The following is a 27,070-nucleotide window of genomic DNA, read 5'->3' as shown; positions in this document are numbered from 1 at the left end:
ATTGAACTGGAGGGTCCACGTGACCCATGGAAGCAGTTCCTGTTTACCAAACAGCTACTTGGATTCACAAACTCAAGCCAGGTCCCAGCAAGCCCTGCAGTAATGTCCCAACTCCCCCCACCACCCCCGCCCCCACACTCAGTCTCAGTTTTGTTTAGGCAGAATAGACATAAGCAGCCAATCTTCCTCCTCTGCATCCATTTTATTGTCAAGCAGACAAGAGCTTGTGTTTATTTTTCCAAGGGTTTAGCACAGATTAGTCATAAGTAATTGAAATTGCTAAAATTATTACAGAAAGGGGAGCTGGGGCAGCAGAGGAAGAAGCAGCAATTGATTCCAGGAGAAAGTGAGGATGCTACAGCCCCACTCTCCTTCTTCCTTCCAGCCCTACCCACATTTCAGGTCTTATTTAAATGTCATTTTTTTCCCAGGGATGTCTCCTCTGACACCTGGCTAGATTGAGTCTGCTGTCATACACTCCCATAGTAACCTGTGTTCTGTATTTTGTAGCATTCAGCTCCTGTGGAAATTCTTTCATCTTTATCTCCCTTTTCCATACTCAGAGTTTCCTAAAGGCAGGACCAAGTCTGTCTTGTAACTCTAGTAGCCTATAGAAGCATAATAGGTACTCAATAAATATTGATTGAATGAATGAATGAATGGAGCATTTCATCACATTGTAAGTACGTGGCAGGGGGCAGAGGTGGCTGGTCAGGTGAGATAGCTCATCTCCTTGCATCCAACAGGCATTTAGCTCACCCTGATGAAACCTCTAACACAAAGTAGCCCACACAGTAACTGGTAGCTACTCAGTCTGGGAAGACCCTCCTCCCATTCTGTCCTGGACAGATCTGAAGGAGTTTGCAGGACATGCAGGTGGCTTATTTCAGAATCTGAGAGCCAGGGATTGGGGACTCTGCTTAGTGCAGGTAATGTCAAAACCTGAGGCCCAGTGTTGACACCAAGAATGACCACTGAGGCGGAAAGGGGAAGAAGAATGCAAGGGCAGTCAAGCTGATCACGCTGAGTGGCCTCTCTGACACCAGGAGCTGCTTCCTTTGCTGTCCATCATGCCTGCCCTGGTCAGCCTTGGTCAAGTGGCCCCTTAAGACCAGAACCTGGCACCAGACTCATGGAGTCAGATCCCAAAGGTTTTTGAAACAAAACCTCTCCTTCAGGTTTTCAGATCATTATGAAATTAATTGGTCCCCTGTTCCCAAAGCTGGGCACATGAGGTCAGTTATCTCATCCCTGTGCTGTGATGACCCTTAGGATATTGTTTATGGAGGCAGCCAGGACATTGGATCAGAGAGGACCCTCTATACATAGATGTGCATGTGGCAAGTCACTTAAACTCTTTTTGTAACATGAGAAAATAACGCTTATCTCTTCACATCATTTTGTGAAGAACATGGGAAGTTTCTAATCCTCAGTGGATCGCTAGTAAATATTTCCCTACCTTCTCCGTTTTCAACTTCCCTGTTGAGTCTTTCCATCCTTAGGCCTGGTTTCTAGTTACTGTCTCTATCTAGCTTTCAAAGCTCCAAAGCTGTTTGATAATGTTTGATAATGTTTCTGATGAAACATTCCAAAATTGGCCTCTCAACCAGTTGGACCCATAGTTCCTAGGATGCCATATTGTTCACTCTTTCACTGAAAGTGTAACACACACATTTCTACATCCCTATGCACGCGCGCGTGCGCACACACACACACACACACATACACACATAGAGCCAGAAGCTACCATCCATCTCTGGTAACTTTCTAGTGCCAGAGAAATTGATTCTAAAGTGTAGTTTATTGTAAAATTATTAAGAGTATCCACATATTTCAGCTTTATTGAGCCTTTTAGGAGAGCCACTCTGCATACTACAGTACGCTTTGGTGAATAAATATGTTTTTAGTGCAACTAGGAACAGAGTAATGAAGTGAAAACTCCCCATGTGTCTATGTGAGCTGCCAAAGTCCCACCCCCACCAAATGTGAATCGAGAGGTGGCAGGGCTGGCAGGGACAAATGTCTCTCGGGCATACGTGAGCACAATGGCATCCTAAGGAGAAACTCTGACTCTAAGATGGTGCTATCTGAAGCTGCTAACCTCCAGTGTGTTCTCTAAGCTAAGTTGTTGGAAAATGTGGGAATGTTCAAAAATGACGGGAGAGTCCAAAAGGGGTTCACAGGCTTTGACTGAGTTTTATTGCTTTGCATTTGCATTTGAGGAAATGGTGGCTAACAGCTTGAAGCCCCCTGGCCCAAGTGATAGGATTACAAAATGATGAGCCAGCCATGATTAAACAACTTTCCTGTGGAAAATGCTGAAATCAACTACACTTACTCAGCAAATGCCTATTAAGTGCCTGCTATGTGGTGGGGCACTAAAGGACCAGTCTGATGTGGTCCAGCAGGATGCGTCTCCATGGAGCCTCTGTCAAGCAACACAAGTGTGGGGGCCCAGAGGCAGGAGCATTAGGTGCTCCTCAGGGAGCTTGGATAGCGATTTACAGATACAGCTGCTTATTTCTTTATTTAGTGGTCCTGAGGATTGAACCCAGGGTCTTGTGCGTGCCAGGCAAGTGCTCTACCACTGAGATTCATCCCTAGCCATTTTTTTTTTTTAATTTTGAGACAGCATCTCACTAAGTTGCCCGGCTGACCACTAGCTTGCAATCCTCCTGCCTCAGCCTCCTGAATAGCTGGGATTATAGGTATGCACCACCTTGCCTAGCGCACACACCGCTTCTTGATGGAAAGACAGGTTTGAAATGAGAATGGTAGAGTGACAGTGGAAACAGTAAGCTAGGTACCTGTGGTGGGGTGACCAAGATGTGTGATGGAGAAGGGTGGCCAGAGCCAGCAAAGGGAGGTTCTGCTCAGATGGTAACCTAACACTGGAGTTGGCATCAGTAGAGATCCCGTCTTGGCCATCTCCCTGCGTGTGACCTTGGATAGCCCTTTAACCTCCGAGAATAAGCTAGAGGATCTTCAAAGGCCTTTCAGTTCTGAAATCCAGTTGAGTCTGTGGATAACTGTCTGGGTGAATTTTCCTGCTCAGCCTGAGTTCCACTGAAGCAGGTGACTTTCCTGTCATGGAGTTTGTGTCTTTGTTTGGCTTGCTCACCTCTTCCTTGCCCTTAGTTGTCTCCCTGGGGAGTGAGTGCCCTGGTCTTGGAAGCTATCTTGATCTCTCACTCTCTTTTGCCAGGGAATAACTGCCTGGTTCCATATCTCGATTCACTCTTCACAGCCCCGATGAATGACAGGCCTCTCTGATCTGAAAATACCATCCATGCCAAGGTGTTAATGGCTGGTGACAGCATTGAATTTTTCTGAATCATTGAAAGCATCTAACTAAATCTGAAGCGAGGAATTGAAGGGCCTGAACTCTCTCAGAGAGTCAAAAGGTCTCCTCACGCTCACACATTCACAGGATCTACATTAATTGAGCACCTACTGTGCTGTGTGTTGGGGAGTCAAACTGCAGGAGAAGATCTCAAATAGATTATTGTAAATGTATGGGTTCCATAAAGTGATGAGGACTCATAGCACAGGAATTATGGAGCCACCAAGGAAGGGCCTCTGGACTAGCTTGGCAGGTTCTTAGACTTCCTGGGGAGGCCTCACCCAGTGGGCCTGAAAGAGTCAATAGTAGTTAACCAGGTGGAGGATGGGGAGAGGCAGAGATTCTAAGATGAGGATGCACACAGCTGTCACCTCACCCACCCGGGTAACATTTGCATTTCAATCAAGGCTTTAATAGAGTGGGAAATTGTGGTGCTGGTGAGGAAGGTGTTTGGGATATAGGAAGAACCTTTTAGAGCCTTCATACAGGTAGCTAACTTTCCTGTCCTGTGTAAGGCAGGGAAAGAGGAAAACTATGAGTTTTAAGTGGCCCTTGGTGGTACTTGTCACAAATGCCTGTTTCAGACCAGTTGTCACAAATCCCAGGCCCAGGGATAACCACTTAGATAGCTATCAACAATTGTGCGCAGCCAAGGTGATGAGAACCACTGGCCTAGAAGAGAACATAAGCTCTCGGTGCCTCGGGAAAGAGCAGGGAGATTTGCCCATCCCAAAGGTGAAATGCCCTGCTTCTTTCATGGCACCAGCCACTCATTAGTGTCTGACAGGGAAACTCCATTCTGCCAACCCAGGAGTCTGTCCCATCCCTGACCATGATGGGGCCTGCTAACCCTGAGACCTGAGGACCCAGGGACTCCTTCCTGGATGAAGAATGCCGTTTAGCAGCCTTGAGAGAAGCAGAGGATGCGGGCATGGCACAGCCCAGCTCTAAGGTGCCAGGTGGGGTGGATTCACTTCAGTTGCAGCCCTGGGCTACCCTGGGCCAACCCTCTGTCCACCTTTCTTATTGTCAACATTTACAGATGGCCACTCTTTCCTCAGAACCGCTGAAGTGTTCCCTCCCCTTGCTCTGAAAGTTACCTGGTACAGGGCTCAGGATCAGGGGACATTTGGATGGAGTCACTGCCTTATTTGATTGGCAGGAGTATGGCTGCTCAGAAAGTCCTATGGGGACAGGAAAAGGTCTTAGAGATGAGACCCTTCTCTTGGCAAACCCAGGTGACCAAAAGAAGCACCCCAAACTGCATGTAAATCTCCCCAAGAACTTAACTATTTGAGATATTCTGCTGTCTTCATTGCAAGAGTGAGTGTTAATGGGGACTGAGGAATCAGAATGCCCCAGGCAGGAGATGAGGCACTATTGTCAAGACAGGGCTGTGGAACCACTGGAAATAGAAATGATCCAGTTAGGCCCCATCCTGGGGCTTGGGTGGGGGAGCAGGAGCCAGCACATGGGCCTCTGGGGGATCTCTGGTTACCCAAGATGAGGCAGGAGTTCCCAAAGCCACCTGACACCTAAGCCCACGGGGCAGGGGCGTGAGGAGAGAATGAGTATTGCCAAGAAAATCAAGGGAAGCTGAAAAGCCTTCGATGGAGAAGACCTGTGTGAGGTGAAGAAACCCTTCCTCACATGGGAGGAGGCAATTATCAGAAAACCTTTCTGCTGATGTTTGACAAACAGCATGACACTGAAGATAAGTCCCAGGGGGATCCCAGAACCAAATTGTGTTTTATTCATTGAATCAAAATTGAAACTCTCTCCTTTTATCAGCTCCCGTCTTCCCCCACCATATCTCTCTCTCGCTCTCTCTCTCTCTCTCTCTCTCTCTCTCTCACACATACACACACACACACACGTACACACACTCACGCACACACACATTCGTTTCTTCTGTGCCTGTGTGTGTTGGTGACTGGGTGCATCAGGTTGTGCATAGGAAATAAATCAAATTGAAATAAGATCCAGGCTCTGCGAACTGCTCTGCTTCAGTATCCCTGGAAACCTAATGGAAATGTCCCCTCTGACTGCCCAGGACACTGTCTAGTAAAGCTTGTGGAGAAGGGAGACTGCCTTGCTTCTGTCACAAAGTTGTTAAAAATTCAAAAGTCCCGTTCATTCAGTAAGAGAAACCTTGGCCTTCCCTTCTATCTATGGATCCAGCAATTTCCAGTTGTCCACAATCAAGATAATCTTAATAAAAATCTACCCATTTCCACAAGCTGGAATGGTGACACTAGTTGCCCCTGGCTCTGAATGTAGCAATGTGCCAGATGCCATAACAAGCATTTATATTCAAGATATTTAATCCTCAGCCCTGCCAAGTGGGTGCTCCAGTTTTACAGAGCAGCAAAGTGAGGCTCAGAGAAGTTTGAGAGCCTTGTTTAAGGTTTTCCAACCACATGGTAGATGTGAGGAATTGCTTTCTCCTCTCAGCCCCCATCTTCCCCCTTCAGACTGATCTTTATGGCTTTTCTGGGCTGTGTCACTTTTCTATTGCTGTGCTACTGTAAGTTACCACAAAGTCAGCAGCTTCAAAGAGCATCATTTATCACCTCCAAGTTCTGTCAGTCACAAGTCTGGATCTGTGTGACAGGCTCTGCTCAGGGTGAAATCAAGGTGCTGACCAGCCGCAGTGTCATCTGGCATGTAGGGTCCTCTTCTGAGCTCCCTTCCTGTCATTAGCAGAACTCACTTCCTTGTGGCCCTTGGACTGAAATCCCTGTCTTCTTGCAGTTTCTTGGCCAGGGGCATCTCTCAGTGTCTAGAGGCTGCCTGGGGGTATTTCCCCCTGACTGTTCCATCTCCACATGGAGGCTCCACAAGAAGGCTCTAGTGCCTTCTTCCCACCCTTTTTTAAATCTCTTTGACCTCCTCTCCTGCAACCAGTCCTTTAAAAGATGCTGCATATAAAGGACCCATGGGCCTAGGTCAGGCTCACCTGGATCATTCCCTTCTTTAAAAGCAAGCATTCCATCCAGCATAACCCAGTCACATAGCCAAGGTCCTGGGGATATTGTGTGTGTGTATTGCAGGGGAGTGGGCGTGTCTTAGGGGTCGACTTAGAATCCTGCCTGTAAGGCATGCTGACTATGGAAGTGACTTTATTTCTTTAACATTCCTCGAAACCACTGGTGAGAGAGTAGTCAAGGAACCATGGAGGCAAGGAACCAGGAAGCATGGACTTGAGACAGCTGGGGCAGGAAATCAGTACCTCCCCTGACAATGCCAATCACAGATCACAACCTCACCTCCAGCCCAGGGTGGGGCTTTGGGGAGAGCTCGTCTCTTGGCCTCTGAGGGAAAACTGAGAACCACAGGGGGAAACTGAGGCGTTTTGAGGCTGCTACAGTTACTAGGGAGGCCTTCTGCCTTGAGGAATTTGGTTCCTGCTGAAAGAAGCGTTGAGTGTTTAATGAATGTTTGGGAAGCATAGGGAGAAGGAGAAGAAAAGATATTATGGCAAATCATATTATTATTATTATTATTACATTATAAGTGCTATTGTATTACAAGCACCATTAGGAGGAGCAAGTGCTGTTATTATTAAGCAATCCAGCTTCTCCATCCTTAGCGTCAGGCTCCACTCAGTGGCAAAGGCATCCACAGCTCCATTAATCACTATCGGAGGCTTCCCCGTTCCTGGGTTTGCAGAGCTGACAGCTGGCATTCACAGCCCAGTGGCACACATGGCACCTGCCCTCCCGCCGTAGCCTCCAGCCATAAGTCACGCAGTGAACACCTCTCCTGTGTTTTCCACAGCTGGATTTTTAAAAAATCTAGGTCAAAAGTTAAGATCTTCCTAAAACCACTCCTGGTCATGTTGCACTCTGCTTAAGACCCTTAAATGATTCCCCATTATCCAGAGGATAAAGCCCAGACTCCAAAGTGACTTCTGCAGCCTCTCATGAACTTGCCTCTTGGCTTTCTCCTGACCCGTTCCCCATCACCACACATACCCCGGCCAGATCTAGTAACTCACTGTTTCTGGAATCAAAGCCCTCCCTCTCCTGGACTCTCACATGCTCTTGTTTCATTCTGGGAAGCTCCTCTTCCTGCCTCTTTACCTGACTGTCCCTTTCGGGTCTCAGCTTGCACTCTGCTCTTGGCTCAGGAAAATCCACAGCAATTCTGGTTGAGGAAACCATCTTGTATATGCTTCTCACACAAGACCTTCCTGCCTTTACCATAAATATAAGCATCTTGAGGCCAGGCTTTCTCACTGTCATAGTTCTAGTCCCTCACATGACATGTGTGCTGAGGAAACACTCGTATTTGTGTTGAATGGAGGAATGAATGAGACTAGCCCACATGGCCAAGATCAAAGAATCTTGTGTATATTTCCCCCCACTATGGGAACCCATCTGAAAGCCTAGTGACCTTGAGCATGTCAGAGTCAAAGATGCTCAGCCTTCCTGGAAAGCCCATTGTATAAACCTGCTCCACAGATGGGACAGGCAAAGTCAGTAAGGAGTCAGAGATTGACAGCGTCACTGATCTTCCTAAACTCCTGTTTCTCTGGTGGGAAGGGTGGTGCCTTGCTTCAGTCTCTGCATGCCTGAGGCTAATGCTTTGGGACCTGGAAAAGGGGAAGTTTAGCTCCTGAGGTGTAGACAGAAGGTCTGATCAGTGAACCTTAGTTCAGAGGACTTCAGAGGTAAGGAATCAATGCCTGATGAAGGAAGCAAGCTACAGGAAAACAGTAACTCTCCCTAGCCTAAGGCAGAGAGCACAAGGTGTCCGCCATTTTCATTCACAGAGGTTTCAGCTGCACAGTTAACTACATAGTTAACAGCTACTTATTTAGTGTTCAGGACTCAGAACAGTCTCCTAAATACAAAGTGGAGACAGTCACAGCTGCTGTATAGAAGTGGTGGTGGGAGGGGGCTCTCCAACTGGCCTGTGCCTGTCTCTTGGTGGGAGAAGTGACTAAAGTCCTTGTAAAGGTGCTTCCACCCTGAAGGGTGTTTGCTGGAGACCATTAATTTGTTTAGTGAATGTACACTGAGCACTTGCTAGGTGCAAGTGAGGTGTACGGTACAGGGGATAGAGCCATGAACAAAACAGAATGTGATCTGCCTTTGAAGTCTTATTTGTGGACTCACATTGGGAGAGAAAAGCAGGGAAGGGACAGAGTTGTTGGAAAGAAAAGAAATTCATGTTCAGGTCATGGGAGAACTCAATAGGAAACATGCAGGGAGAAGAATCCAGGAAAGCTAGGAACTGGGAGGTTTGGGACCAAATCTCCCATTAAATAGATTTACTGACAGGTATGAATTAGCCTTCCAGCTGCTACTGTCTTCAAAGACCTATTACACAAAAAGCAATCTCCCAGCCTGCAGAAAGCACAGGCTTTGATGCAGATAAATAGACTGATGGGTACACAGTTAGGTGAACTTTGGAGGGAGGGAGAGGAGGCCAAGGTGCCCAGGAGATCTGGCATTCTGCTGCTTTTAGGACTTTCCTAAGGAAAGCTAAGGCAGGACTTGTGAGACAACAGTCTAGACCCTGGCTTCTGCCACGCAATGGGACCTGAGGAGAAGTGCATAGCCTTAGCTACAAAGAAGAGCCTTGAGAAGTTCTGAGGACCAGGCTGGCCATGTGAGATGAGGGACATCCTGACAGATGCTATCTTTCAAAATTTTCAGTCAATAGCACTGAGGTTTGTATCTGTGACCTAGAGTAGATGCCAATAATGTAAGTGTGTGTGCTTCACATGGCAGACAGGCCTGGGGTGGTAGCTTTGCATAAACTCCTGAGGAACAAAAAAGCTCAAAGTGGTAATTGGTATATATGGGGGTACAGTGAGTGGCCAGTTCTGCCTGACTGGGGTACTGGAGGAGGTCAAGGTGGGGACAGAGGTGAAGGTTGGCAGCAATCATAATTTATTGCCCAGTTGAGGAGTTTGTTTTCATCCTGAATACAGGTGAGGAGATTGGGGGTGGAGGTTCATGATCAAGTTTACAATTTAGAGACTTTCTTCCAAGCAACAGCATAGAGAAAGAACTTGGATAATTGCAAAACAGAGGAAGGGAAACCAATTGGTCTATAGTCCAGGAAAAACCTGTTGAGGACCCATTTGAGGTGCAGATAACAGCGATGGAGGGCAGAGGAGGGATTCAAGAGATGCAAAGGGACAAAAATGTTCTCAAATAACAAGGAATGAAGTGTGCATGCAGGAGATGTGGATGGTGAGCGCATGGAAGAAGTAGAAGATGAATTCTATTGAAAAGCCAGTGAATAATGGTGACAGTCACAGAAGGGAACTGAGAGAGAGGATCAGATTGATGCAGAAAGATAAAGAGCTCAAGCTGAGGAGTGATATAATCTTAAGGGTTCCTTCCACCTTTCCTGCTTATAATAATAGGTTAAGAACTCAGGACTCCTGGGGTGCAAACATTTTAAGTTGTCAGTCATCAACACTCTCAGTGACAGGGGCATTTGCTCGACACCATCTCCTGGTGTCCTAGCCCAGTGCTGAGCATGCAGTAGGGAAGGTAAGATAAGCTCTGATCCTGAAGCTAGTACTGGCATCTTTTTGGGGGATGGGGGGTACCGGGGATTGAACTCAGGGCCACTCAACCACCGAGGCACATCCCCAGCCCTATTTTGTATTTTATTTAGAGACAGGGTCTCACTGAATCACTTAGCACCTTGCCATTGCCGAGGTTGGCTTTGAAGTCTCAATCCTCCTGCCTCAAGCCTCTCGAGTTGCTGAGATTACAGGTGTGCGCCACTGTGCCTGGCCAGTAATGGCATCTTAATCCCACATCTGTCTTTTGGGCAAGACACTTAGCTTCCAGGAACCTCAGTTTCTTTTTCTACCAAATGGGAATATGAATAAAACCCGTCCTGTCCAAGTGTGTCCAGGAGGACCCAAAGAACATAGGAAAGCTCCCTGTAAGCTACATAGGGCCACCCGATGGAAGCAGTTGGTGTTATTATATAACTGATGTTTACTAACTTGTGATTGGGTGACTAAGGCTGCCAGCTTCTCTCCCAGGCAGTTTAGGGGACAGAGGCTGAGCATGCAGCCGAGAGGACCAAAGACTGAACTTTGGGTGACAACAGCCCAAAGGACTGTTGAAAATCCCACTGTTAGGGGAGCTAGGGGGATTGTCACACCACTGTTAAGAAGTCAAACCAGCTCTGGATTGAAGAAGCTGCAAATAAGGACAGTCAACCCACCTGAATTCAGGTGGCAGAACTGAGAGGTACCCCAGAGGCCCTAGAGGCATTGGATGAGACCTTTAAATAATGACTTAAAATTTTTTTTCTTTGTTGATGGATCTTTTATTTGTTTATATGTGGTGCTAAGAATCGAACACAGTGCCAACACATTCTAGGCAAGAGCTCTGCCATTGAACTACAGCCCCAGCCCCGGATGAGAGCTTTTATGAGTTGCCTGTGGTCCTAGGAAGAGGTAGCTATTAAGGTTTCAGGGCCAACTGGGGCCCAGGGCTTGTGCAGAAGCAGAGAGAAGCCTCCTGAGCAGCAGAATCTAGTAGGCTGCCCACCCTGTCTTCCTTACTGCCTGTTAATGACACCTGAAAGTGCATGAAAAGTGTATTCCTTCAGCTATTTTATTGTGACTTCTAATAATATTAATAACTCAAGGAGTCTGTATCCTACTTCCAGAATACATAGAGCCTTTCTTTCTTTCTTTTCTTCTTCTTCCTTTTTTTTTTTTTTTTGAGTCTCACAACAGCACTGTGAAGCATCACTTCCCCCATTTTATAATGAGGAAACTTGTCTAATTAAAAGAGATGGAAATGAAGAAATTAAAAAATTGAACAAAAAAAAAAACCCAAACAAACAAACAAAACAACCCAGCGATTGGTTTTTGAAATGTGGGGTTTCAGAAAGGAAAATCTAGGACAAAATAGCAATAAATAGGATATGATTTCAAATGTCACAACTCTAAATCTATGTCCATTCTCCCCAGCATAATTATCATGCTAATCATTTAATTAAACCAGAGGCAGGTTTGGGTTTCACTGATTTTTGTCTAGGTACCAGGGATATGGCCAAGAGTGAGACAGCCCACTCTACCTGTCAGGAGTTCACAGGCCAGCAGGGAAAGCATTTGTGGCCAAATACTTGTGACTATAGAGAGAGTTTACTGGGGATGGCTGTGGCCCCTCAACCACGTTCTATAGAACTGGCCAGGTTGCAGAGCTGCATGTCACCTCCTGCTTCTCTGCACCATCTCAGCCACACATGTATCTGCATTTATTTCGGATTCCTCCCCACCTACCACACCTGGGCTGACTCTTGTTCCTTCTCTGGGTTCTTCCTGCCGAGGTGGACATGCTGGGGGAAAAACCGCAGTTCTCCCATTTTCTCAAGGTCACAGTTCAGCCCCGGATGCCCTTATGATTAGAACCTTCTCGTACAGAGATTCAGTGGATGTTTGATAATTGCTTTATTCTCTTAGACCACCAGTGTTTGTTTTGTTGTTGCAAATCTTCTCCCTGGTGTTAAGGTCAACATAAATAGTCTGAAATCAGCTTGACTTCAATTTTGCTGGTTGTTCTACAGCACAGCCCAAAGAACCCAGTCCCTCTGACTCCTGTAAGAAGTAATTGGTACAAGAACACAGAGCTCTCAGTGGCACAGGAGGAGGCTGAGACAGGAGGATCACCAGTTCAAAGCCAGCCTCAGCAACTTGGCAAGGCCCTAAGCAACATAGTGAGACCCTGTCTTGAATAATATACAAAGTGTGGGGATGTTGCTTAGTGGTTAAGCACCCATGGATTCAAGCCCTGGTATCAAAAAATAAACAAACATAGAGCACTGACTTTCAGAACCTCTTGTATGGCCTTGGAAGGGTAACTTCAGTACACTGGGCCTCAGTTTTATAGCTATAAAATGGCAGTAATAATATGCATGACTTTTCTCATTTGACAAGTAGCTAAGATTAGCTTCTTAGAGAGTGAGAAGGAGAAGGAGAGAAAGGCCCTCAGGCCAAATATTTTGGCTGGTGAGGAGGAAAAGCAAGCGGGAAGTCGTGGGGAGGCAGCTCACCTTCTTTAACATCAGCAGCACAGAGGTTGGATTGCACTGGAGAGAAGAAGGTTCATGTCCTGAGGGCTCCTTTGTGGATTAGCCCTGCAAGGTCGCTGCTCTTATCCACATTTCACAGGTAGACAAACTGACAGCTCAGAGGCCTTCCCAACCAGAGATCACTGAGCCAGCATGTGGCTAAATCAGGGTTTGAATCCAGGACAGTCCTATTCTCAAGCCTGTGCTTTTTCTAATACATTCTGCTATTTCCTGATAAGATTGCCACATTGCACGATGCCAGTAGACACCATCCACACTGTCGTCAGGAAAAATGGCACCTGAGCATCCTCTAATATATTGGCTGTGACTCCCAAGATCAGGAGCAATACCTTTGTTAAGTAGGCAGTCATTATAAAGGAGAAATGATGAGGGTCTAACCTGGAGGGATTGGAAAAGAAAGAATAGATTCAAGAGTGAGGAGACAGATTTGACCAACTTGGCAATTGATGAGGTGTGGCGTTGAAAAAGAAAGAGCAGAGCTGCCTCTGAAGATTCTAGCATAGATGCTCAGGAAATGGTACTGCACTTACTCCATTAGGAATAGGAGAAGGGACTGCTGGGCAGGGAGCACGTGGCACATGCCATTTCCCCCGCTTCCCCATTTGTCCCGGGTTAGGAGGTGGATTTGACTCAAGGTACTGTGTGGACCTATGTTTTGGTTTCTTGCTTTTCTTCTTGAATCCAAGTGCACAAGCTAAATCTGGATCATTCAAAGTTCCTCTGCTTGTAGCTCTATTTGACTAACCTTGTCCTATTCCCTTTGTTGACTAACAGGGACTTGGCTGATTAGCCCAGGCTGGATGTGTCCCTGCTCCTCAGAGAAGACACCTCTTCCTCTGCCCCCTTCCCTCTTCCCTCTGCAGAACTTGCACACAGCTTATCCTCTGAGCCACCCAAACACCTGTACCAAAGTTGTATGCTTCTTGGCATTTGGACCCTGTGTGGTATGAACCTAGTCATCCCACTCTCAACCAGGTCATGTGACAGTCTCCAAACCCTTCTTCCCCTTGCTCTTCCTCTACTACTTCTACTTCTCTGGGCCCTATTCCCAATTCAGCCATCCCTTACAGCCTGCCCCTGCTGCTCGGCCCAGGTGGATGAATAGGCTAGATTTGGGGAAATTTTCCTGCAGCTGATCAGTGAATGCATGCCTGTTTATAAGCCAGGGTATTGGAAATGTCACACCTGCTGGAGAAAGTGAGGGGCCCTCACCCAGCCCTAAAACCATTATTGATGAGGCATTCCTTTATCCCAAGGTGGCATTCACCTACGTTCCTTTGTGGCTATAACCTGACCTTCAGCTATAGTTATTTAGACCCTTTTATGTACCATTAAAAAAAATACACACACACACACACACACACACACACACACACACACAGAGGCATGCACAGTTTTAAGCTTTTTTGTTTTTTAAATGAGAACACCCAGTGATAAGAAAACAAGCTGACAAGAATTTGTCTTTGAAATACAATAATGCAACTTCCAATCGGGGGTTGGTAAAACTTCTACTCATGTTCTCACACCTTGTGTAGGTATGAGACAGCATTGTTAGTGATAGAGATGGCTATGGTGAGGACCCCAAGGCATCGAGGTGTCTTCAATCAACAGTCTTCAACCAACACTGAGTGAGCAGTTTCTAAGGGTCAGCACTCTACTAAGTGTGGGCTTCAAAAGTGAGGCAGGCCCATCTTTGTTTCTCAGGAATATATAGCCCTTTGGAGAGAGTCCACCCATGTGAGCAAGTAATGGTGACAGGAGGGCTGTCACAAAGCCATGCACACATGGAGTAATGGAAGGCCTGGTCTTGGTGGATGTTTCACCACTTGGCCTTACCACATGGTTGTTTGCTCATGCAGAAGCGCTTATCCAGGGAGATTCACCCTGGTTCTTCGGGGTGGTTCCTCTGGTGTTGGGATAATGGGCATACACCCTCACTGACAGCAGACACCCCCCTTCCCTTTCATAAAAGGATCAAGATTCCTGTAGAAACCTGTTCTATCTCAGGGATGCTCCTAGCCCTTTCTGTCAATTTATAAAGTCCTTAGGTAGTGAGACTGAGGAAGGGGCACCCAGGACCCTAAGTGAGCCAGGTATGCATTCTTAGAGGTGGAGATGGGCTGCAGCACTGGATGACCCCTAACTCCTTCCAATCCTGACATTCATTAATTTTATGACCTATCTGTTGGCATAATGTTCCCACCATTTTATTGGGTTCATAATATGCATTTCTCTGAAAACATTTTATGTAGCATTCCCCAAATGGTGTTCTGTAGAATGTCATTGCAAATCACTCATGGTTTTAGGGGGAAAAGTGTTCCACGGTCAATATGTTTGGAAAGTTTGGGGTTAAACAAAATTAAACAAGCTCCTTCCCTGTGGGTCTCCTTTCAACCTTTAATGTGCTTTCGTGTGTGTCATGAATATCGAAAAGGCAAATATACTATGCAATGATTTCTAACCCTATTTGAACATGAAAACCTTGTTTTCATAAAGTTTCTAGTTCCTTCTGGAAAGCTGATATCCTTGGGAACACACTTGGAGGAATACTGGTGCAGAAAGTTTTCATTGTATATAAATTAGTAGGGGGCAGCTGTTTCCTATATTCTTTTAGAATAGCACCAGGACAGTCTAAGTTTAGATATAAAGAAGAATTCCCTAACTGTAAGGGTGCTTGGAGAGTAGAATCCTACAGTGTCCTGGGAAATTGCAGTAAAAGAACATGCCACCCCCTTTCTTGTCCTTCTGCAGGGCTCTCCCGTGAGTCATTGTAAATAGAATGAATCATGAAGGAAACTCCTGGAATCTTTTTATCTTAACAGGCCTTTGAAAATAGGAAATAGGATGTAGTTGAGGGATAAGAAGGTAGGAATTAAAAAGGCAGGAAGACAGACTGGCTGACTTCTGGATGGACTGTCTCTCAGTGTCTGCAATTAACTCGTTCATTTTCATTGTGCCCAGAACACACATTGAAGGAAATACCTTCCTCACTCAGTTTTCTAAGGCAAGTGAAAATAAAGAAGGAGAGGGCCCGATGTCACCTAAAGTCTCATGGAAGTCTTTCAGTGACTATCATACACTAAAAATTCTCCTTTGTCATATGTAATGTTAAGCCTTTGCAGAATCTTATTTGTTCCTTGAAACAGCCTAGAAGGCTGCTGATATTCTTGCACCCTTTTTGCAAACTGCAGATCTGAAGCCCACAAAGATTAAAGGCCCTGCTGAAGGTCACATGTCCAGTACAGTGAGGAAGCGGGATTGGATGCAGAAGCCCTTATCCATTCTGTCCCCCTTCACCACTGTGAGTCTGTCGACACCCAAGACTTCCTTGAAATGGCCCTGCAATCACCAGCCTATGTGCAGGGAAAGCACAGAGATGGGACCATGTGTCTGCCTACATTGATAAGGAAGCCAGGAGGAGAGGACATTTTTCAGCCCCCACCATCCACGGCCAGTGAGGCCCCTTGGTTTCCCGACAACAGCCTGGCTCTGTGCCCTAGTCACCTCACCCTTGCCAAATGCATCTCTTCTCATTAGCCATCTGCCCCCTCACGCCTGCTGATAGCCCACAGCGCATGGGCAGCTGCCCTGTTAGAGAGACAGGATATAATATCAGCTTATGAATCAATACATTCTCTGGCACATCCGTGTTCCCCTAATGGGAGTGTGGCAGGATCCAAAACACACTTAATCTGCATCCAACTCCACTCTGTCAGGAGTTGGTGGCTCCATAGGAGTCTTTGTAACTCCACTCTGCATGCTGAAACCAGTCAGGCTGGGCTCTGGGCAGGTGAGCTCTGGCCTGCAGCCTGAGGCCCTGGCGGTCACTGTGGATGGCAGTGAGAGAGCAAAGGAGATGCCAGGGGCTAGAGGAGCTGTCTTCAGAAGGGAGACTGCCTGAAGGAGAGCGGTGTCTCCACCTGGCCAGAAAGTAAGCCCCAGGCGCTTGCCATCTGTCACATCAGGTTGAATGGGTTAGTCCTAGGGTCTGTAAGTACCGAGTGTCTATGGGCTGCAGAGATGGCATAAATGTTCGAATAAACGCGATGAGTGTGATTTTGGTCTGAGATGGCCTGACCTGCCTTTGAAGGCATTTTTCCAAGAGTGGGGATTAGTGAACTAAAAAGTCAATATTCTCTTGCCTGATTTTCTTGTGTTGGGCTAAGTGGGACCTTGGAGGTCCAGGTCTCTGAGCTCAGAGGACTCTGCCTCTGTCTGTAACACTCACCGGCCCGGAAGGCATGAATACCTGCAGGCTCACGTGTGGTCAGGTGATTGTATGAGGACCTTGGGTTGCTGGAAGAACTTCCTAGAACTTATAGATGTCACTGCTTCTCAGATGGGCTTCTCTGGCCACCTCATCTAATGCAGCAGCCCCAGGCCCCATAGCTATCTGAAATGATCACAAATTTATTTCCTTACTCGCTGTCCTTGAGAGCAGCTATTCATGTCCTCTATGCCTAAAATAGTGTCTGGCACATGAAAAACACTTAAAAAATGTGTTAAATGAATGAAAAAAAAATAATGACTAGGGAAGGCACAGCCTGCCTGCAGAACTTCAAGTTGGGATTCTTCAAAAGCAAACTCGATTTTGACACTCTTCTGTTGACAGTCTCCTTGCACCCAGACTGAGGTGACTACAGGACAAAATGTGAACCCCCTAGCCTGGCATCCAGGCCTACAGGATCCAATCCCAGCGGATGCCCCAGCCCCATCTCTCAGCATTCCTCCCCCAGATCCCTGTAAGGGATCTGGGAGGAGGTCCTTTGTGCTCATCTGGTGTCCCCTGTACTTTGGTGTGCAGGGACCTACTGAGAAGGCAGCCTCCTGGGCCCCAGCTCTAGAGATGTATACTCAGGTGGTGGCAGGGGGTGCAGGAGTTGTCCCTTTTTAAAAAGACACCTGGGTGGTTCATCAGAAGATGGTTGGTGGAATCAGTCTGAGGAGCTGTGCTTTTGTCAGGTGCACTGTGGGCAGCTCGATGAATGACCATGTACTTTGTCACCTCTGTGCTTTTGTCTACCTGGAGATTTCAAGGCTGGGATAGCCTTTATCCATCCACATTTTCCACCTGGAAATTGTCTACATATCCTTTAAGGCTCAGCTCAAGTGTCCTGCCTCCCGTGGACGCAGTCCTGCCTTCACCAGGCACACGTGTCTGATGATCCTCTCTCTCCATCCTGTGCATCATGTATATACTTGGCTTAGAGTTCATTCTGCTCATTTCTCTTTTTCTCCCTTGCACCCCAACACGGTAAGCTTCTAGACCCCTCGACCCCTAGCATCCAGCAGAGCGCCTTATGTTTACTGGACTAGAGTGAGGTCCCTGGATGTGCTCCAGCGTAGTCCCCGCCTCTTCCTCCCCTCCTAACTGTGTTCTCTATTTCTGACTGCTGGGTCTTTTCAGGAGTTCTCACTCCAGAGAATGGACAGCCTTGTGGATGATCGTGTCAACATCCTGGGATTTTCCATTTTCAACCAATCCCATGCTTTCTTCCAAGAGTTTGCCCAGAGCCTCAATCAGTCCTGGCAGGAGAACTGTGACCACGTGCCCTTCACTGGGCCTGCGGTAAGTGTCCCCCAGAGTTTCTCCCTGGAGCTCCTGGGCCTCCACCTGCACCCCACTGTGGGCTGACACTGGGAAACAAGTTAGAATCCAGCCTTCTCTCTTCTCCAGTCCCAGCTCGGAAAGATGTATGTGGGTCTGCTGGGAAGTGGGTCTAGAGATAAGGTCTGGGAAGTAATAAGCTTAGAACACGCAGCTGGGTTCACAGAGCAGCAAGGGAAGTCATGTGGAGGTACCGAGCTCTCTTGACTGATGTCTGCAAGTCTCCTGAGGCCAGAGTCTCCCGTAATGCTGTTGCTGGGGACTGCCTGAATTTAGTATCCAAGAATCTCACTATTAAAGGGCCTTTCGGAGCTGATCAGCTCCCTCATTTCTCAAACAAGGAAACTGAAACTTAGGCTGGGAATAGAGTTGGGAGTACGGATGAGTCTTTTGCAGAGGGAAACTGGATTCTGAGATTCCTGGCCCCTGGTTCAGTGCTCTTCCCACCTCACAGAGCCACTGCCCTGAATAGTTCATCCAGGGAAGCTTCCTTTCTGTCCTCTCCGCCCCATATTCATGTCCCCATAGTCCCTTCTCTGAACTGCATGCAATGGAGGCAAACCCTTCACTTGCCATTCTCCACAGGGTTGATCATTCTTACTCTGTGGCGGGTCAGGCATATCTGTTGTGTCTGTTGGTTAAAAGTCAAGTTCTCAGAAGCCTGGGATCATGTGGCTTTCTGACCCTGTCCTAGCCAGATTACATGCACCATTTCATTTGAAAAAGCCCCTGTGCTGGCAGCTCATGTGGCATAACCTGAGGCAGCTCATGGGATGCTCACCATAATATTCTGAAGCAACTGCTCTCAGTATCTACATCTTACTTATGGTAAAACTAGGGCCCAGAAAGGTTGAGTAACTAGCCCAGAGTCACACAGTGAGCAGAGGAACTAAGTTCAGAACTCAGGCTTCACTATATGGGTTTATGGTTTTCCTTTCAGCCACAGTTCCATTTTGCCTCTTTCTAGGATCACCATTTCTTGACCACACTGCACTGTCATTGAGCCTGAAAAAATAGGTATTTGTTGAATGAATGAATGAATGAATAAGTCAGGCATAATGATGAGTTAGAGATAGAGAAGCATGAAAATGAATTAGGCCTAGGAGTTGGCGATGGGGTATCCTCCTGGAGTGGGAAGTTCTTTGGTGGGCTTTTAAATCGGGAGCTGTGCCTGTCTTTGATAAGATATGCCTAGAGGCCAAGCCAGGTCTAGAACATGCTCAGTGCCTAGTTAGTGGTTGTGGTGATGCAGGGTAGGGCGGCTGGGGCAGGGCATGGGCATGGTGGCCTTTCACAAGACCCTGTGTAGCCTGGTGGACTCTTAGGAAGAAAGGGGTAGCTGAGGGAGCACATGAAGAACTCAGGAAGCTTTGATCCAAGGAAGGAGGTGGAAGGTTTGTGCAATGTGTCCCAACAAGCTATTTTAGACCTGAAAGAAGTAAGGATCCACAGGAAGGGTTTGGGAAGGGTGGCATCTGAAGGAAGAGGGTCCTTACCCATTAGATGGCTTAAGGGCCAGTGAGGATGGCCTCAAGCATATGTGTGCAGGATGTGTCATCCCCCTGCTGAGTGAGAGGTTCTTGTAGGCCACTAATACTCTAGTGGCATGCTGATGACCTTGAAAGGCTCACAGCAGGAAATCAGGAAAGGGGAAATAATCTGCCTCCTCCTCTCCAGCCCAAACCTTACCTCCTTCCACTTCTAGCTCAGTGAAATTAAAGGTCCCCATGTCATATTTCCAGTTTCTCTCCTAGGGTTTCAGCCCTGTCATTCTGCTCATATTAGCCAGCAGCAGGCACACAAGATGACCTTAGTACCCACTAGGATCCTTCATAAGGACCTGACACAGAAGCCAGGCAGAGCCTTGCATAGAGCTGCTGGGCCAGCTCTGGCTGTGGTCACCCATGCTGCAAAGACTACTGGCCTTGGAGGCACAGGGCCCCTCTCCATTTTCTTGCTGTGTGTGTGATCTTAGATAATTGTGTGACCCCTCTGGACCTTGTATTCTTTATCTGTGATATTGGGCTAATTAATTATACTTGACCATCTTAGAAGAACATCGTGAAGATAAAATGAGATACAATCCTATCTTTAATTCACAATTACTCATTGAATAAGTTTATTTAACAATCTATATGCCAGACGTTAGTAAATATATCAGATAGCTTTTGCTACATAAATGCCGAGTAACAACCAACCACGTAATCTTACTAGCTAACAACACTGCACATTTATATAGCTCATGCATCGGGGGCTCAACTGGGGATCATCTCTTCCAAGCTGGCCCAGGAGACAAACACGGATTTACTGATCTCAGCTGGGCCTGCCCAGAGAGCTCTGCTCCACATGCTTCTCATGATGGCAGAGGGGCAGCAAAACAAGTTGAAACCCATAAGCCCTTCAGACCTAGGTCTGCAGAACACACTCTGTGACTTCTTCCACCTCTTTTTTTTTTTTTTTGGTAAATATAAAAGACAGTATAAGTGCATTTTTAGTTTGTAAGTTCTTTTCCCCTCATTTTTCTGATAGAAAAGACAGCTGCATAATGCAGCAATTATAACTTACTGGGCCTAGAATACCTACAGGTGACAATAAGATGATAAAGTATAGAGAATAAGATGCTATATTGGAGAAAATTTTCTATATACTATTTTTTTCCAAGAAGAAAGATGATTATTTTAATAATTCTTTTAGAAAACAAATAGCCCCTGTATCAAACCTGCCCTGCCAGGATTTTATTTTTGTCATAGATGTACATGACAGTAGAGTGTATTTTGACGTAGGGTACATACAATGGAGTATGAGTTATTTCTAATTAGGATCCTGTTCTTGTTGCACCTGTTTTGTTCACCAAAAAAACACATGTGGACAAAGTCAGAGAGTGAGGAATTGTAGTCTTTCCTTTTAGACGGTGAAGAAATATCACGTGCAAAGGGCCTGAATGCCTGGATTCAGGGCTAGGTGAGGAATTGGGGCTCATCACGCAGTGCAGAGGTGGGGAAGGGACAAAGCTGCTGTCTCTCCTCCCAGGTGCACCGTGGGGAGTGGATCCACCTCCACATGACTCCTGCAGGAAAGGCAGGGAATCCCTCCGCCTGTAGAGGCCAGAGAAGCCTTCCCAGAACAGGGAAGCCAATATAGTCGTGAGCAGCATAGCACTGTTTTGGCCTACCATGAGTCACAGAACAGCAGTGTCCCATAGTTATACCATGCGGTGACTTGATGGTTATCTTGGTTTGTGTAAGTGTCCTCTGTGATGGTCACACAGTGACGGTTGACTAATGATGCACTTGTCAGAACATAACCCATCATGTTCTGACATATAACTGTGACTTGCTGCTCATTTTCTGTGTATAAGACAGTGGGCAGGGTATGCAGCATCCGGGCCAGAGCTGCCCTGCTCAATGGAGCTGGAGAGGCTGTCCCGTGGCGTGGAGGCTGCCTAGAGCAGTGTAAAAGGTAGAAACCCTGGCCTCATCTGTTTCTTTCTAGTTTCGTTCTCAGACCTCCATGGCCTCCACAGCTCATGTTCCCAGGATGTCTGGGGGGCTTCGGGCAGCTGGGAGTGCTCTCTGGAGGTTCCGTCCCCTGCAGGGATTGAAAGCTGTGGCCTTACTGGACGCCTGGAGGGGGCTGGTAGGAGGAGGACCAGGCAGCCTCAGACCTGGACCACCAGGTCCCTCTGGTTGTACCCCACTCTGCTTTCTCCACCCAGCCCTCCTGTTTTCTGGCTGGTCACATGTTGCTCAGGAGCCTGTGGCACTCATGGTCATGACTTTCACCTCCACGCAGAGCTACTGTAGCACTCCCCAGAAAATTACCCAGCCATGACCTTTTTTCCTCTTTGTGGCATCCTAGTAACAGTTAAGGGCAGTCATGCAGCCCTTTATGACAAATGAGGAAACCGAGGCACCAAAGAGCCAGGTGGCACATAAGGGTCACCCCCGGGGTCCACGCTTTAACACAGCCTGAACCAGAAGTCGAAATCTCTCCCTGGGTGCCAGAGAACCTTCCAGCCACGTCTCTGTGATGGCCTCTGAGGGGGATGGGAGGTGTTCCAGACACTGTCACCTCAAAGAGAGCGCAAGGGAAGCTCACAGCAGTGACAAGAGCGGCACATCTCTCTCTAGCTTCTCACTTTAGCAGCCTACCTTTTGAAAGGCGTCCTCTTCCTGTCTGTCTGGGGGCTGAGAATTCCCAGCACAAACAGCCCAGCTCTTTCCTGACAGAGAGCTGGAAGGCGAGGGAGTTCCAGGAACACACAGCCTGGTCTGCCTCCCCCATCCTGCTCTGTGAAAACACTGCAACCCGCTCCTGCCCGGTGGGATGGTCTCATTCCTCCCCCCTCCTCCCTTCCTCGCCCTCCTCCTCTCCCTTCTCTCTCCATCTCAGGCCCATGCTCTTTCTTTGCCTGCTCCCATATTCTCCCTTCACTCCCCCCTTTCCCCCTGTGATCTCCTTTCCGTCTCCTACTCCAGATGTTCCCCACTTGTGCCATTTTCTCCTTTCCTTTTGTGTGTGGGTCTCCCCCTCCCCCCCCGCCCCACTTTCCATATTCCAGGTGGAGCTTGCAGGAAAGGGAGCCCAGGTCTAAGGGCATCAGTGGAATGGAGTGTCTGGAGCCCAAGGGAACCAGGGAGGAAACTCAGGGAAGCCTCCCCTGCAGCAGGACCTGCCAGGTGGCCCATAGCAGTCTGCAAAGATGCGTCCTGCCTGCCGGGGGGGACCTTGCAAACAGAAAAGGGAGTGTCATGAGCGGAGACACACACCCACTAGTTTCATATGCCATTCCCATTAATCACGCTGCAAAGAACGAAATTCGTGGGAAATCATTAAAATTACAGATGGCTAGATTAAGTAATTAGAATTTAGGCTAAAGCAGATGTTTGTAATTAAGTGTTTATTTCATTGAATAAAATCCAGATTGTAAGAACTATTCCATGAGATTTTTAATGGTTCTTGCCCTGCTATTATATCCGGGGTGAGGGGCAGAGTTTAAGCTTACAGAGGTTCAGCAACAAATGGGCATCCAAGAGGATCCTGGGAATCCAGGCTTCGGAGGCTCAGGGAGAGACGAGGGCTACAGGTGTGTGTCTAGAAGTTATTCCGATTTCATTTCAAGGGAGGGGGAAGGAATCCAACCAGAACTCCCTGAGTCAGACTTGATTCATCTTAATTTATACAAAGTCTTTCTTTCCCTGAAACAATTTGCAAACAGCTCAAAAGAAAATAACAATGAAGAACCAAATGAAAATATAAAAACAAGAGAATCGAGGGTTCCTTGCCAAACAACATTGTGGTGCCAAGATAGAGGAGAGGATTTTAAATGAGGATTGAGCTAGGAGGATTTAATATTTAGAAGAGACAGGGACAGACACGGAGACAAAAACGGGCACGTGCATGCACAGAGGAGGAACAGAGACCTCAGAAAGAGAGAGGGGGATCGTGAGGGGAAAAGGAAATGGAAGGGAAGGCAGTGGGAAAGGAGGGAGGAGCAGAGACGCCCCCTTTCCTTGTGCCCAGAAGTGGAGACAGAAACTAGGGCTTTTGTGATGGGAACAGCTTTCCCTGACTGTGGTCCCAAATGCTTTCCAGAGCTAAATTAGTAAATAATAGCAGAGGGAGAAAGCAATTAGGAGAGCAAAGAGATGCTTCAGGATGGAGATGTGGAACAACAACGAGAGGGGAAACTGATGAGGCAGATCAATTGCAGCCCCTCACACCTTGGGAGGTGAAGCTGGGCAAGGGAAGGAGTCCGGAGATTGGAGGAGTGGGGGCGAGTTCTCAGAGTGGTAATGAGAGGGTGGATGGCCGGGAGCCTGCCAAAGAGGGGCAGTCTGGTAATGAGGGGAGGACCTTCAGGAGACTGAACCAAGGTTGGGGTGTGGGCAGAGGGATGTTCATGACTTAGAAGGGATCAGCTCCATCAGCCCAGGCTGAACTGTGGAGACCTGTGAAGCCCAGACCAACTTGAGACACATCACCCAAGTCAGCTCTGAAGGCAATTTATCAGCGGAGGTGAGACAAGAGCCTTGATGACTTTCCTTCTACCAGCTCCCCACCCCCCCCACGCCCACCCTGCATCCCCAGCTGGTGTTGTAATTACTAGGAGAATCTTGAAGGCCCCAGAGTTGGAGGCGCCAAAGGACATTGGAAACAGGCACAAGCTGATCTCCCAGCATCCGGCTCGTGAGCTAATAAGAGCATCAGCCAAGAAAACCACATCCCAGACGGAGTGGGAACAGCGACAACAGGTGGCAGGAGCAAGCTGGGGGCTTGGTGGAGGATGTGCGGAACAGCAGAGCGAGCTTCCTCTGCTGGTGTGGAGTCCTGATGGTCTCTCAGGGACTAGCGCACAGCCTCACCCAGGAAGGTCCCTCCTTGAGGGGGCTGAGGCCCAAGTCTCCCTGGGGACCTGGTTCGACAATTCTCCTGAGAGGCCAGGATCCCCAGAGCCTCCGTACCAGTTAGTGTGCTCTCAGCTTCCTGTAATAGAAACACTAATTAAAATTCCCTGTGCACAAAAGGCAGGGTGGTGTCACATGGCTCAGCAAGACTCCAGAGTGATGTGGTTGGAGACCCACATGTTTTCCATCTCTGCTTGGTCACCCTTGGTGACAACTTCATGATCAGACTAGGGCCCCGGTTGGCTGAAGCTGCTCCAGGCATCTCCCCAGATGCAGAAGTGTCCAAAGCAGGAACAAAGACTCTCTCCTAGGACACAGAACACTCCTGAGAAGCAGACTCCTCTCTCCATACCTCAGCTCTTCCCTCATTGGTTTGAACTGGGTCACTTGTCCTGAATCACACGTTGGCAGGGGGATGAGGAGATTGGGATCACTCAGGCTCACCTGGGCCCTGGTGCCACAGTCCGGCTGCAGCAAAATAACCGGGGGGTGATGAACAACTTGTGTACGTTGATACAGCAGGAGTGGGAACCGTTTATTATAGGACAGGAGCGGTATTTATACATTCCACACAGCTTATCTTAATTAGCATAAACTAGATACAGCAGCCAACCAATAAGAAATCTCCACACTTAATGGCTCGCTGGCGCCACCTCACAAACCACTCCCTCTGGCGAAATGCCAGGCGCCGTCCAGACTTGTTTACAGACTCTAACACCCTGGGGCTGGGTCAGCCCCCTCTGAAGCTCCTGGTAGTGGGGTGGGGGAGGGGAGGCACCTAAACAAAATGAGGGAAAGAAAGGGAGAATGTGTGCTCAGCTAATGATTCTTACCTGAGTTAATGTGAGGACAAACGGCCAGGGATGCCAGGAAGCTACTGGGTGATGACCCAAAGCCAGGGCATCAGAGGAGCCTGCCCACCATTCCTCTGTGGCCCAGGTGCCCAGTGTTCTTATCTGTTGTGGAGAAGGTGACCATGTCTTGAAAGATTGTTCCAAGTCATCCTGGCACAAGAATAAATCTGATAGAGTGGATTACCTAGGCTTCTCTAGGGCCACCCTGTGGGCAGTGGGTAGGAAAACAGGGCTACAGAATTAGGAAGAAACCAAACTGGACAAAGGGGTGCAGGGGTCCAGTTGTGGCCCTGTGCTGTCTTGCTGGGTGATCTTGGGCAAGAGAACTCCTTCAGCCTCAGTTTCTCCATTTGTAATACGAGAGCCTGACTAGTTGATTTCTAGGATCCTTTCCAGCTCAGACACTGTGATCTGGGGAATCTTAGAATGGAGCGAGTAACTGGGAGGCAAGGGAGAGGGCGGGCCAGGAATTGGTTTACAGTATCACTTAAATAGCCAGACTGAAGGCTCTGGAAGCCAATAGCAATAAAGGTAACTAGCTCCCCCTGAGGGAGATGCTTGTGCACGCTGGAAAGGGAGAGCGTGTGGCATTCATCATTTCCATTTCTCCTCTTGGCGAGGAAATGTGAGAGGCCCATTAATAAAAGAACCACACCGGCCTGGGGGGAAATGAATTATGTGCAAGGGACAAGGAAAGTTGTAGGCTCTCGGAGGAGCACCAGGTGCCATGCAGGTGAGCCTTGAATCAAATGAGGAAGGAGCTAGGTGGCCAAGGGGAAGGGCAGTGGGGTCGAGAAGGGGTGATAGATTGGAGGATTCGCAGGAGTGCTCAGCCTGGCTCAGCCTCGCTCGGCAGGGCCATAGGATTCTCCTCTGGTCCTGATCAGGGATTTGGGTACCCTTGTCTGCTTGGTGTTTGGGTCATAGGCAGATTCAGCACCAGAGCCAGAGGAGGGCTGGCCTCATTGACTGAGTCAGTCAGGGGAAATTTGAGGTCTAGGGTGCCTGCCAGAGGGTGGGGGCACCGGAGTGGGAAGAAAGAAAAGAAGCAGAGGAAGAAGGAAGGCAAGAGAGAGGGAGAGAGGGAGGGGTGAAGAAGGGATTCCCTGGCCAGGTGATTTTTACCGCACAGGTGAACTTGGACTAGAGAAACTGTATCGTCTGTGTTTCCTGTAACTGCCTTTGAAAGAGATTGGCCAAAATCAGCTCACCCAGTTCCCCTGATAGGTCTCCTGGCCCAAAACTACAGGAAATAAGGCGCTCTGCCCAGCCTGTTTTCTGACCTGGTAGCTCCCCGTTTCTGCTGCTCCCCTGAGACTGCATTCAGCCAGCCTGTTTCCTGAGCACCTGCCAACACCTGGCAGACCTGGCAGTGCAGGTCCCTGCTCTCAGGAAGGCTGACCCCTGACTCCTGCCATTATAGAACGCTTTTACAGCCTTGTGAGGCAAGGACTGCTGTGTCTCTTTTATAAATATGGAACTGTCACTGATTTTGAGAGGTTCAGGGTTCAAGATGCTCAGGGTCAACTCAGCACCCAAAGGAGGGACTGGGGTCTGGACTCCGGGTTGAAGTTCTGCTTCCAGGCTCTTTCCTCTGTACTTTGCTATCTCATGCCAAGCATATTCTCTCTGGAGAGCTTGAAGAAACATTAGGTGGGCTTCCTCCATCCTTGGAGGGGCCATTGTTGTGGAGCCTGGCCAGGTGGGAGGCCAGTTGTAAGAAGTCTGTCACATGGGAGAGTGCTCTGCCAGTCCTTAAAAAGGTAGTCCTTAA

The 27,070-nt window shown here is 48.0% G+C and overlaps 1 protein-coding gene across 1 annotated transcript in view; it reads left to right on the top strand.

Annotated features, from left to right (window-relative positions):
- Positions 1-27,070, top strand: part of GRIK4 (glutamate ionotropic receptor kainate type subunit 4) — a 418,526-nt gene that overhangs the window by 296,969 nt on the left and 94,487 nt on the right. The window contains exon 9 of the mRNA XM_081281772.1: positions 17,835-17,996. Within this exon, the coding sequence (XP_081137898.1) occupies positions 17,835-17,996 (162 nt within the window). The remainder of the gene's footprint in view (positions 1-17,834; positions 17,997-27,070) is intronic.

The sequence above is a fragment of the Spermophilus citellus genome (assembly GCF_964194105.1).
Source record: "Spermophilus citellus genome assembly, chromosome: 2".
Taxonomy (NCBI): Eukaryota; Metazoa; Chordata; class Mammalia; order Rodentia; family Sciuridae; genus Spermophilus; species Spermophilus citellus.
Note: the sequence above shows the minus strand (reverse complement) of the source record. Positions and strands in the feature narration are given on the sequence as shown.